We start from the raw sequence: 14,418 nt of genomic DNA, 5'->3' as shown, positions 1-14,418 counted from the left end.
TCAACGAAAATAAATCAGATTCACCATTGTGATAACGAAAGTGAAACATTTAAAAAATGGGTAGCTGAATAAAATGTAAGGATATCATGAATTTATGGAAAATAAGCGTCCTTATGAAGAATAGTATTTCGAATTAAATCAAACACATTCTGTATCTCAGGTGGATTGCACTATGCCGAATGCTAAAATAGTTTATCAAAGTAGAAAAGTAAAGGATTATTGTGTTTTGATTCTGAATTCATCTCTTTCCTCTCCTCTTTCTCCCTCTCTCGTTTCCTTTCTACCCTTGACGAGACGCATGATGACGTCACGCATTTTTTGGTTCACCTGCTAGTCCGACCTGAGTGACACTTCCGTAGATTGGTCTCCGTGTCTCGGGTGCGATCGGATTGCCAAGCGGGAAACACGAGATAGGGTCTAATCTCCATCCATTGCGACACTATGTACCATACCTACCTACAGTCCCAAAACACTGCAGGATCCCTGTTGCGGTTCATTCCCCTTTAAAGTCTATACAGAGAGTGCCGAAACCAACAATGCACCAAACCATATTTGCCACTCGCGATCCAGGAGTATATTAATTCTCCACTTACAAATATCCTATCAACTCTGTAATCCGGCATTAATCCATAATTGCCACTCTTGACCCATGAGTATAGGGTCGAGAGTGCCGAAGCCTATACCGGGCATGATTACCACATCCATATACGCGATAAATTGGTAATTGGACGTAACTCCATACAGGCAGGGTAATACCAAAAGGCAAGTTATGTTAAGTATAGGCCCTAATTACTATAGCGTTATCATTTCTTTCTATTTTCAATTTGTATTGAACGATTTTCATCGATATGAATGTAAGATATTTATATGTTTTCTTGTTTGCAAAATAAGCCAACCACGTGTAATTGACGTGAAACAATAGTGTTATAAATGCATAAGACGTCGATAGTGCACAAAGCCTTTAACCAATTTTGACGAGCAAATGTTAAGAGCCACTACCACGAACGTGCAAGTAAAACCATAGCTTAGAAACAATAAATCATAACAATCCTTCATTTCTTACATAATACTGATAATGCTCTTCTTAGAAACTATATTCAGATTGTCCCCCAAAGACTTATAACGAAAGGCACCTAATGCCACATTGCACATGAATAATTTTGAACGATAAAAATGAATTTTATCGGTAATGTGTTGCGGCTGACGGCACGAGGTAGCGATAAAAAAAGCGCCAGGAAAATAAACATGACATCGTAAATACACCGAGAGACCTCCAAATGACGCTATGATTTTTTGTGAGCTTATAATCAGAGCATTGCCATGCTTGCGTTAAAGGCCTGGTCACACCACCCGAGCGTTGTTGGAGCGGTCGTGGAGCGGTAGGAAGGGTCGAATTTTGCTCACAAAATTGGGGGAAAAAATCGAAAAAAACGACAACAATCGAAATCGAAAAATAGTGAACGGTAGCGAGCGGTGATGATTTTTTCTCTCCGCTCCACGACCGCTTTTGTGCCTGTCCTTAAAAATGCTAAAGGTAGCACTTGTATTTGGGCCAAGAGACTACTGCATATTGGTTATTCCATTCCGTCCATGCCAATAAAAATACGATATAGCGATATCGCTGACCGTAATTGGCGATAGGAGAGGTGTGAGAGATTCAATCAAAATTGATTAAATTGAGATGAAATACTTGGAACAGGTGATGAAAGGAAGAGAAGTAAATTTCGGTTTCGAGGGTTTTTTTTATCTAGAAGAAAGAAAGGCCAAGATGCGATCCACGTTGGATGCAAAGAGTGAACCCCATGAAATGGGTGAGAGAAAGAAATCTCGGCAACAACAGGAGGGTATACGTATGCTACAGTAACACCAACGAAACAGACTCCAAACCGATCGATGATTTGCCACTCGAAATAACCTACCCATACTTTGATCTTTCTCGAGTCAGTTTCGTTGGTATGACTACAGCATTATAGATAAAGCTGTCCTACAATTTGGGATGTGGATTTTGATTCAAAGCGGCATCTTGGCTGCGAAGAAATTAGAGAATGGGGGCAGTGATGATATTGGTGCCCTTCTATCGAAGCATAATTGAGCGGAGAAGAAAGAAAAAGAGGTTCTGGGTGAAGATGGGCATGATTTCAGTGACCTCCTTTTCAGATGATTGGTTTTTTTCTCTTGAAGATCTTCTTTTGTTTTCGTTTCATCGCCATCAATTTTCATCACTTTCGTCGCAGGAAGCGATTCTCGAATTACTTCCGTAATTTCTTTTGTTTTTAAGTCATTTCCGCGGTAATAGAGATCCATATGGTTGCCATGGAAATCGTTCAATATCTATATTATTTTTCATTCAACCCTAGCTCACCCATTTTTCCCTGCTTCATAATACTACCACTATGAAATAATAAACTGATTCATTCAAACGCAAAAGCTGAATATACACCCCTGCAAAAGGTAAAGGAAATATTATAGTACTTTTAAAATGGGCAAGGATGTAAAATGGTTAACTTTAAACCCCTCGCTCCCAGAAAACAATGGAAAATGTTGAGGTAGTTATTACGACGGAAATTGATCATGTTGGATAAATAATTAATTGGTTAAATGATATCAGTATGACTAAACAGTGATGAGAAAACATTATGACATTATCCTTGCTTTTCTATGTATTCATAAATTATTGTCTGTAAACTTGTAAATTGGTATTATCATTATTGCATTGGATAATAAATTCATTCATTCATTCATTCATTAGAAACTGGCGTTGCAGCAAGGCGTTCTTTTGGGCATATTATGCAACGATTGTGTACTTATAAGTTTACAATGTAAAACCCCAGTTGACTAATTGGGAAAATAATTATGAAATGTAAATGTCAAACTCTCGTTTTTCATATTTATTTTAAAGACTAATATACACCAACATATAAGAATAAAGGAAGATCTTCAGAAGACGCTCAGAGAAGCACTTTGGGCTGGTAGGGGCGGGTTGCGTTTTGGGTCGGGATAAAATTTGTGGAATGTTCCTCCTGCCTGTCGTGGAACGCTTCGGAACAGGTGGGAATTCGGAACGTCGGAACCGTTTTCATAATCCATGAATCATTCGGATATTCCTACATTCGTGTCATAAATCTACAATATGTTTAGCGGTTATTAGCTGATTGGTCTGTATAGCTGGGATCAAAATTGTCAGATTTTGTCTGTATTCCTCTCGTTCGACGTCCATACCAATTTTCACAGACAAATGACAAAATTCCTTTCTTAACTTAACGTATTATCCTCTTATGTCATTGAAAGTGCATTCATGTTCGATTCAGTTGAGTATGGTTTTCACGTTATGGTACGATGAAAGCGGTAAAATTTGGATTATGAGCAAAATTCCAGACACTTGTAATATAGGGCTTACAATATCGATGAAGAAGGAAAGGTTTTGTTTCGGGTGAGGAGAAACTAGGGGCCAATGGGGTCGTTTCTTTTGAAGGTTTTGGAGGGAAATGGTCTTTCGAATGCTTGAAAAGAAAGTGACTTTGCAAAATGAACCTATCAAAAAACAGTGCAAGGGAGATTGAACATGTGCGTCAATACATCAGAGGGGTGTATTTGAACGAAAGTTTAGACAAATAACGCGGCTACAATAACTTTTTCGACAACTGGTATGCGAAGGAATGCGGTGGAACAAGGTAAAGATTGGTTATTCAGAGTTAACCTTTAGTGGTGGGTTCAAAATGCGACATCGTATTCCTATACATAGGCATGTGTGGATTTGGTTGCTTAATTCACTTGTGAATTTCCTCTTCGACATTCATCCAGCATTACAATCACCTCTATCACCTTTTCACCACCACCATTATCATCATCATCGTCATCATCATCATCAACTTTCGTCATCGATTATTCAATATACACTTATCAAAACTTTTTATGATAACAATTATTTTCTAATGAACAGAACCCAAGAAATATCTCTGGGCCTTGACAGGTCAACTGAGAACAATTCATTACGTCGACATAACGTTTCGATTACGACTTCACACCGACCCAATCCGACCTGTCCTTGCTTACTTGCGCAGAATTATGATCTTTCCCTTTTGGTCAATATAATCTCAAAGCCGAAATATTCTGGTCATTAGGTTTTTTCTATCGTGGTTGTGAACTAAGTAAGGATAGACATTAAAAAGGTACTGAAAGTAGGTATGACTTACAGGTCGGCATTCGCAGAGGACGCAGACCATTTCACCAAAGGGTTCCCCAAGGTTCGGATGCCACTCGTCTTCAAGGTTGTAGAAGTCTGCTCCGAAGGTACACCCTGCAAAGATAATCATAGAAATATACGGTCAACGTCACATTCAGTAGTTTGATATTAAGAATAACCAAATAAAACATCACAGGGCAATAAATAAAACGATGGTAATTAAAGTGAGATTGATTACTGAATCGGTTGATTGATTGATTGATTGGTTGGTAGGTTTATTTGTTAACCATTGTTAGACACACAAATAATCGATAGATCCCCGACATTGATAAAACTTCGATTACAACGATTCATAATATCAAAATATTCGATGACCGTGCAATAAGCTTTACGTCCGATTACATGAAGTAAAGCTACAGAACACAGATGAAAATCAAGTGCAACTCAGACGTCAGACTAACTTTAATCGACGACGCTGATGCAACCAACAAACTCAAAGACATACAAAAGAAGTTCTAAATCTGTCTGCTGGATAATTACAATCTTAAATGAAACGCTCATCCTACATCACCGAGACTATGCCGAGACGTAAACAAATTTGCTTTCTCGCTTTTTACAAGTAATAAAAAATCTCAAAAAGTGCACGCTTATAGGCGTGCTGTTGTAATGTATATTGCTTAACCTTGCTGGATGATGTCAGCGATTTCATCTTTATCGCGATCTCAGCTTTCCCCATCTCCTTGACGCCACAGAAAGTCCATTCACTCTCTCTCTTTTCCTCCCAGCAGTTCTTTTTCTATCATGATATTGCTCTCCGGTGAGATATTACAAAGCAATCACAACAATTGAAATGAATTATAGTTAAAAGATTAGACAAGGGACGGGTGGGAGGGGGTAAAAAAGAAGGGTATCGTCTGCTCACGAATTTGCTTATACGCTTTCGCGCGCTTTGGCACCAGCCAGCTCAGTTGTCGTCTGTCTTCAAGAGAGGTGTCATTCACACCGATAAAAAAAGTGTATGACAGAATCGCAAGGATGAATTCTGACGATATAAACGACTCCGTAATGATGAAAATAAGATATGAATGTTTTTACCAAGAAAAGGTAGCTGTACCATTTTTTATACCAAAAGAACAACCAACAACATGCTTATTTTGAGCTACAAAATTTATGTTGTGTGCACGAGAATGCAATCATCTATACAAAAAACAGTCATCTTAAGAAACTTCAATGAAGAAACTGCAATAAATTGAATCATTGCTTCTTGTCTTGATAATCTGATGTATCAGCATGTCAAGTAATATTTTAATATAATATTTTTTACAAGCTTACGAGATTAAAAAGCTTCGGCACTGATCAATGCAGCTAAAAAAGGAAAGAATATTAAGCTGTTAAGTACATTCATCTGCACCTAATTTAATGACCTACAGAAAATGTTGAGCAATGTATTGTGACACACAGAGGATAATAATTCATACCGTATCATTGTGGTTTGTGAAGATAACTATGTTTACTTGACAGAATGTGATAAATTACACAGGATTCAATTCGTCAACAAATAGCATCACTCAAGACAGCTGCTTTGAATGACATGTGGATATAGACACCAAATAATTGTGGTGAGCTGGATGAATTCAGAAATAAAATCACGTTACACGACTAGCCTAAATGTATTATTTCAAGGATATATGGATACATTAATGCTTAAATTTAGCAGACGGGTTACGTGAGACGAGAAACCCAGACATGGCTACTTTTAAGTCCCATTCGTGATAAAGTATGTGGCGTTTTATTGGGAGTAGGTGAAATATGGTCCCGATTTACAGGGCGAGTTCGAAGCCACGAGAGCTAGACGTCGGGGTGAATGTACTTTCGACAGCGACGCGCGTCTCTTCCCAAGATAGTCTTACATCCAGCGTCGACATCCACCGTTTGTTTCTTTCTTCTATCTTCTTGTCTCCGTTAATTATCCGGTGGCCGTGAACCGTTAGGAACATACACACGTACACAAGTACTTTGTTTTTCCTTAACCGGTTTGTCGAGCAATAAATCGGTTAACATGGTCAGATAGATGTCTCTTTTAGAATGGCACGAAGAAACCATCCCACAACGATGGAATCTGGTTTAGAGAGAATGTCTTAAACAAAGTTTTCAAGGGAAATGGCTATGGAGAAAGATTCATTATTTTGTATCATCAACCATTTTAGTGAATAAAGGAAATAAAGTAAATATATAAATACAAGTCGGTATGCTATTTCCTTAGGCCAATAGGCCTGCCAAATTCAAAACGACTCCTACAGGACTGCTACCATCACAGTGACAGTACACCAGTCATCACATACCTTTTTAACTGCGGTCCTAGAAATACAACTCTGGCAAAAGTAATATGTACGACCAATATTAAACTAAATAATTGGACGGTTTTATTTGAAGTCTTTTCTCTTTCTTTCTCAAGATTCTTTTATTTCTGCTTCTTCCTCTTTTTTTTTGTTGGGGGGGTATACGGGTATTTATGTATGAATGGGGAATCAAATTTGCTGACTCATTGTCTCTCATGCACGCCCCGACGATAAACTGTGGAACTCTTCACCTTGTTTCCCGCGCAAGTTCATTATAATTACCCCAGGTTTCGACGAATTAAGAACCCGTCTATCAATTAACAGGGTTCCAATCTTCTCCATGCAACCGATCTTCATCAGTAAACGACAGTCCGGGTAATCACACTGCGACGAAACGAGCTCAAGAGACAGCCATTACCCACTAACATTAGCCATTTGAGGAACTTTCCTTGGTGTCCGTCTCGGAGATGAAGGAAATCATATTTTGAAGCAATGAGCTTTCGAGACCTTCCGACGAGCCGATCAGGAACCTTTCGGAAATGCTGTTAATTATGGGTAACGACGCGCGCGTGCACGTCAAGGGGTGGGTGAGAAGTTTGTGACTGACGTTTGCTCTTTGGAATGGTTGGAAGACGAGGGTTTGTAATACTGGGTAGGCAGATTAGGGCATGGGTTAGGAGATTGAGGAGGTGAAGATGTGGCGGTAGGAGCCAATGCAGCGAAAAATGCAGACTTAAAGGCAGAGAGATGGATAAAGAGAGAATGGATAATGAGAGAGAAATGATAAGGGGTAAAGAATATTTTCAGGCGATGGGTGGTACCTCATCATACGAGTAACATTCATCTAACCAACTGTATCAAAATATATACTAGAAATAGTGTGAGAAAGAAAAAATGAGAGAGGCCGATAGAAGTTGTTTCTTCATCTGACAGCTGTTTGTAATGCTTCCGAACTGAAGTCAGAATCGCTACCGACAAATCGGCTGAGTCACCGAGAGGGTTACCCGGAGTCTGGGCGACAATACAATTAAGAACTCTAACTATCCAAAAGCCCCCGAAAAATTGTAATTTTATTCTGAATTTGACTTTAATGGGTTTCTCCAAAGACATGAAAGCGTTTGGCGATAATCGTCAATTAGCCCACTTACCCGACCCGTATGTCACCCGTTATTGGTGGTATCAAACCTCTGTTTTCGGAGCCTGCTTGCGGAGGAGGGGTAATAGACGGGTGGGGGTGATCACCCCCTTGTTTTATGATCTTTTGGGAGATATTCTATTTATTTTTTTCAGAAAGACCACACACTGCGTTCAATTCCAGATTACTCCACTGAAAGAATAATGGGTTTTTTGAAATAGGAGATAAAAATCATTAAGGTGAATGGAGAGGTTGTGTGGAAGAGAATACTATCAAGTCAGGATAGAGTCAGCCCCAGACGTAAATAATTATATCTGAATGATTAACAACTACATCTGTAGAACGAAAACACACGCACATACACACGTATACACCCGTATGAGGTGAAGAAGAAGATAAAATTGGTGATTGAGGAAATATAGTTAATTAAAATGATACTCCAAAATCATATAGAATGCTGACGATTCTGATGGTGGTTAAATATTAAGGGGGGAGGATGAAGATGATATCGATGATGATGATGATGATGATGATGATGATGATGATGACAGTTAATTTATCGTTCTGCTCATGATTAAAAGGGCGATCGTGGTAAGGACAAGGATGATACATGATGACGACGGCGACGACGATAGCTCCATCACACTAACAAAATCAATTACTGTGACATCGGGCATAATACCAACATGAGACATTAACTAACAATTATGATTCCGATCCCTATACACATTAAACGCCTCCGGATCTTTGTCTTCATCTGATGATGGAGATGGAGACGACTTGAGACATCAGTTCTGACCTAATTTTTGTGAACATTTTCGTCTCGAATTTCATTCCAGATCGAGATAAGTGTGATGCCACACCGATTAGTGAAAGGGCCGGTGGTGTGGCGTCTTTCATATGAGGGACAAACACAGTTGGAAGAATAGGAGACTGTCAACCATGGCCCGACTTATATCTTCATGAACATGAATGCTCGTTACCCAAACAAACCATTTAACAACATGCTCTTGTCCTCCCCCTCTCACTTCACCATTTCTTTTTTTTTCTCTCTCTCTCTCTTTCATACAATGTCGTCATGAATACATTTATGTTCCTGTTTACTCTCTTTACAATCATCATTTTTTTTAAGACAGAATGTCTGAAAACATTGATGAACTATTAGGTAAAATAACATGCTATCATCATGATCATGTTCAGTGTCTATCTATAAATACATCGCTCTGAGCATGTTGGGGGAAAATGCATTTAATTTGACATGTCATGGCGCGTGCCTTGATCTCTCTGAGAAATCTTTTCCTCCCGAGTCCCGACATCAAAATAAGGGCACGAACTCCTTTCCATCTGTTACCCCTCTCCTCCCGACATCTTACACCCCACCCCTATCTCTCCAAATGCTTAGACAGTTACATCAAAAGCCCAGTCGCTCTTTCCCGAGGTCAATGTGTCACTGGAAGGTCAACGTTAACGCAGCCTCCGTTCCTCTTGAACTAATAGATTATCGTCGCGACTAAAATCAATAACTAGTCCCAATTCCTCCTCCCCATCTCTTTCTCCCTCTCTCCTCCTCTATCTCTCCCGCTCTCATTTTCTCTCTCTTTATCTATATGTCTTATCTTTCCTCAAACACTACTACAAATCAGATGTTGCCTCCGTTTGCTGATCAACAGTCAACATTCTGTCGCATCCATACCCAGTCGCATTTCCCGCACACCATCTCATCGATGTCATCTACATCCTACTCTTATTCCAAATAGAGGGAGAGACAGTGAGAGGATGACAGTAAGAGGGAGAGAAAGTGTGTGTGTGCGTGTGATGATGAGAGGATTAAGACGACTCCTTTCGCTTGATGCATCTGCTTAATTACAAACGAACATTGGAGTCATCCACCGCCAGCCCGCATCACATTCGGCTGCGAGCTACAGAAAATCCCGCCAAAACCATTGTCAGAAACATACTATGTCGTCTGTCTAAATACTCAGCGGCTACATGGTTGGGTATCCTATATCATTTCTCCATATTATTTCTAGACAAGGGGCAAAGGGATGTAGTCCGACAAAAAGTAGTCGAACATTAAGTGCCTTGTAACGACAGTGATCTAGTTTTTTTCTAATGATGTTAATGGCGTTATAGTCTGTAGCGGCGTGTGGCGGCGTTATCATCGATCAAAATGGCTATGTCCTTAATCTAAAAGAAAAATATCGAACAAAATGAAGAGTTTACTTCTAATGTGAAAGTATGTAAAATGATAATAATTCGTAGTTGAGGGGGGTAATGATAAAACTGAATAACAGTTTTGTATGGAGAGTGTTTCCGAAATGAGCTCTTTCTGTTGGTCAGAATGGCGTAATTTAATGAAGATGGGTAGCTACGAGCTCATATTTAAATACATAAGGAGATGATCTGTCACAGAAAATAAGCATCTCTCATACTTATGTTCCATTTAAAGATAAACATACATGGTGTCCTTTTATATACTTTTATATAATCCAAAGACACGACAGCACCAGGTCCCTGTGTTGAGAACGTTTATTTTTAGAAGTCTTATTGGCTAAGCCCAATGCAGTACTCCTTTATCCACATGACATCACGTATCTTTACAAAAATAATGGAGCTTTAATCTATTTGCAGACGTTTCAAATAAAATTGGGAATAATGGAGTCAAGATAACGCGGCCAAAAGTTCAATATCGCCCAGTAAGGGGAGAGAATGCACAGTTACCACCCGTAATAAGTATTAGGATACGATTGTAAACCAATAATGTTCACGCTGGGAGAACAAGCAGTGTGTTTATACTTAGCTAGCAAGAGTCTTCTTTCTTTTTCATTCCTTTCATTTTTTTTTTTTGGGGGGGGGTCTAATGTTGACAGTGGTACCCTTCTACTGACTTTGCATCGTTGCAGATGATTCAAAATATTAGCTCATTTTATTTCATCTTATTTGATTGAGAATGGTTATTATGGTGAAAATGAACATGAAACTGGCCATGACGGTGACGGTGATGAATAAACGCCACAATGATGTCTATAAAACTCAAAAGAAAACAACAAACTCAAATTTAACCCAAGAAAACTTAGCCCATATCAAAGGAAATAATGTATATCTTAGTCTCTCATGCATTTCACGTTATAGATACGAAGTTAGCTTTATTCAATATTTTTCACTTCAGAATTTACTCCATTTCCACTTGTTATTGGCCAAATGTACCGATGGGAAAGAGTGGTTGGTAGCCGGTGGGGTGGAGTCAAAATTACCCCCCTACCAGTAGCCCAGTGTGATCCACGACCGGCAGGTCAGGGAGAAACCTACAAGAGAGAAGGGACTTTGGTGCGTGGAGCCGTAAAGTTGTAGAGAGTGTGTTATCCATAGAATGTGTGTGTGTATGGAAAGTGTATGTGTCTAGTGTATAGGATGCGTGTGTGGGTAGGTGTGTTAAGGGAGGATGAATGTGGGTGTGTGTGCGTGCGTGAGAGTATGGGTCTCTTGACCTAGAAACGTGTGGTTCATATATTACATTTTGCGATAACAAATCTAATAAGGAATTTTATTTCCATTGTCATGGCTACAACTCAAGGAATTATTCCAGCGTTAGACCCAATTTGTGATACCAGAGTAAAATTGCCTGTGAGAATGTTTTTTTTGTGGGGGGAAATACAATGTAGTCCTATGAAACTCTTGCGATATATCAAGATGAGATAGGAAGTAATACTTATAGGTTGTGTGGAATACGATAATCATAAATGCAGTAAATATCTTACTGTACAAAACCTGTGCAAAATATTTACCATTTTGTTAACTACATGGGAATGTCATGGACTGGGACTGGTTGCTAAACATGCTAAAAGGGTTACGAAAAAACGCATTTCCAAATATCGAACACGAGTTCGAAAAAAATACTAGTATGCACACAAGACTGGTAAAATATCTAGTTCTATTTGATATTTGGGAATTCCGTTTGATAAAGACAGATTACGTTGTGAAATATTTTATCATTGAAAGCACAATGAACCTATTTGTTTTAGTAGCATTTTCATACCAACATTTTCTTGCAATTTGGCAATGAGATGCATATATTACTGATAAATTTCTTTAAATTCTTCATATTCAAGTTTCTATTCTAAAATCTTGAAATTATAAGAGTTTCACATCTTCTGTAGATATCACTTTGTTTCCATAGTTACCAGGTTTAATAACTTTTAACTTTAAAGTTTTTATACTGTTATAATCATACTACTATATATCTCCCACTTTCCATACTTGGTATCGTTCAAATACTACCTCATACAAGTTTGGAAGTTTCAGTTTGTGGACTATCAGATAAAGATAAAGGAAGAAGGGGTCTGAGAACCAAACTAGGTATCTCTATCAATTAAAAGTAAGAAGAGACGTCTCCATCCGGGCGATTTTAACATCCGCCCATTAAGACACTGCAATTGTTATCATGGTACGACGGAATGCAGTTAAATGGATGCATCTCAGTTCAGGGGCGCAGGTGGTGGATGATGCGTATCCGAGGCGCCATGTGGAAGCTGAGCATTTTTGACGGAGCGGGAAACTGACGTTAACGAAATGGATCCGTTTACATTAATGCTAAGCCGTCTTGAGTATGTCCTCCCCCTCCAATACTGTTAACGCATCTCGGAAGTCCGCCGATACACATGCACTTTTAAGCTCCCTTGGAGCCTGTTATATCAGTCACGTGATCAGTCGGAGCCCTTGTTCGCGCGCCAGAGACAAATTATAGTCTGGCGTTTCAGACTCGGTGTCCGAACTTCCCAGAAAAGGCATACTACTCTCCTAAGTTTTGACGGAAGAGTGATAAAATAGTTTCGGAAGTACCACTGGATAACACTGCCAGGAATGTCCCTAAAAGATGAGTCTGGTATTTGAAGGAAATAGATTAATTCCTTGCCGCTTTATGGAAAGTGTTTAGTTTGTTAGACTAGGGAAGTGCGGGAACGCAGACAATGATTCTCACAGACAATAATTCAAAACATAAACGTAGGTAAACCCGGCGTAACGAGCCACGCCAGCTACATCCACGACCAAGTGAAGTCAATGATAAATGACTTTGAGATGAGCATAAAATGCAGCATTGATCTCGCGTGGTATAACAATGACATCATAACTTTTCCCGGGACAGCAACTCAGCAAGAAAGAGAGGGGAAAAAACATGCTGTTTGGCGCGCTCATTTTTCTCATTAAATCCCGGGACATTGAGCCTCATTTAGCAAAACCAATGTTGTCTTTTGCATTTACCATATTTCTTATTATCCTCCTCCTCTGAATGCGGAGGGGAGAGGAAGAAGACATATATATCACGTCTGTAGCTGGAAATATATGAGGATAGGAGAAGAGAAATAAAAGAGTTTCGGATCACCTTGCAGACTTCCAGACTAGACACGTTAACTAGTGGGCGCCAGAGAAATATAACTAAACGACGTATGTCCATTTAACAAAATTTTTATATTCTCCTCTCTTTCTCTTCCAACATCAGCATATGTATTTCATTTTTATTGTCAAACCCCCCGCGAATATATAGATATATTTTCTTCCTCTCTACTCTATTTCAATTGGCTGGCGTTGTAATCTTCGAGTAGAATGCATTTATCGCTGATAAAGTTGTAATACCCTTTTGTAAGCGACGTGAATATAATAAAAAGCTATATATCTTATTGATATATTGGGGAATGTTATTGAAAGAGACGGATATTCATATTTGTTTTTTGACTGAAGGTACTTTTAATGATTTAGAAGCCACAGAAAAAAGTAATTCAAATTCGATTTGAAATTGTTTTTTTTTTCGTTTTCGATATTAAGTTTATTTTAGTTTAATCGAAAGCAACGAAAGCTGAATGAACTTCTCAAGTCCTCTGTCTATACCGAGACAAAACAATAAATACAAATTGTGCAGAATTTAGTACGTTTTCATAAACTTTTTTTCAGATAACAAAAAAAAATGTTCGAAATTGTTTCTGCCTTTTGCCTTTTAACAATTCAAAGAACTATATACATGTAACTATTTCTCTAAAATGAAAGTGTTTTTTATCAACGTCTATTAGCATTGACTCTACGAAATTCGAAATTTATGATTCCTAGTTTAGTTTTACCGCGGAATGCACACAATCTCATAATCGTTCTTGTAGGGCATCTAGAGGGCAAAAGTCATTGTTCTTAGTAACTCAACAAACATTTACAATTTTAGTATGATGTCACAAGACATAAGATACAATACTTTCTTGGTAGTAAACCATATCACTTACTAGTGTGTAAAAAAAGCATATGAAAACATTGTTTAAAACAGTGTGTTTATTAATATTCATTGGGAGTTCCTGTGAAGTCATGACGTTTATCTCGCCCAGGAGATCAAGTTGCCCATGAGTAGAAGAATGTTTTATTCCATAAAAGTGTGTAGTCTACATTACCTCAACGATTCCAAGCTGTTCTGACTCAATATTCATCAGAAATTGAACGTAACCATATTTTTCTCAACTGATTTCAATCGAGATAATCTGTCAAACATCTTGACTAACTTTCTTGTAGATGAAAAGGTAATTGCAACGGACTCTTTCTTAGTCAATGTTTCTTTACTTATATGAGAAGTCTGTTTTTATTACACCCCCCCCCCCTCCCTTCCACTGCCTGCTTGAAAAGTATTGAGTATCATTTCCAATCCTTGTCACTCCATAATCTGATTTCCCGTATTTATGGTGATTTTCTTCTTGATACCTTCCACCGAAAAAAGGGGAAGCGAATTTTAC

At 38.6% G+C, this 14,418-nt stretch overlaps 1 protein-coding gene across 2 annotated transcripts in view; it reads right to left on the bottom strand.

Moving 5' to 3' along the window:
* The window catches only part of LOC121427607 (chordin-like), a 61,986-nt gene that overhangs the window by 32,235 nt on the left and 15,333 nt on the right, over window positions 1-14,418 (bottom strand). For both annotated transcript variants that reach the window (XM_041624088.1, XM_041624087.1), the window contains exon 2: window positions 4,194-4,297. In XM_041624088.1, coding sequence (XP_041480022.1) covers window positions 4,194-4,297 — 104 coding nt within the window. The remainder of the gene's footprint in view (window positions 1-4,193; window positions 4,298-14,418) is intronic.

This window comes from Lytechinus variegatus, chromosome 14 (genome assembly GCF_018143015.1).
Source record: "Lytechinus variegatus isolate NC3 chromosome 14, Lvar_3.0, whole genome shotgun sequence".
In the NCBI taxonomy this organism is placed as follows: Eukaryota; Metazoa; Echinodermata; class Echinoidea; order Temnopleuroida; family Toxopneustidae; genus Lytechinus; species Lytechinus variegatus.
This window is presented reverse-complemented; position numbering and strand designations above follow the sequence as displayed.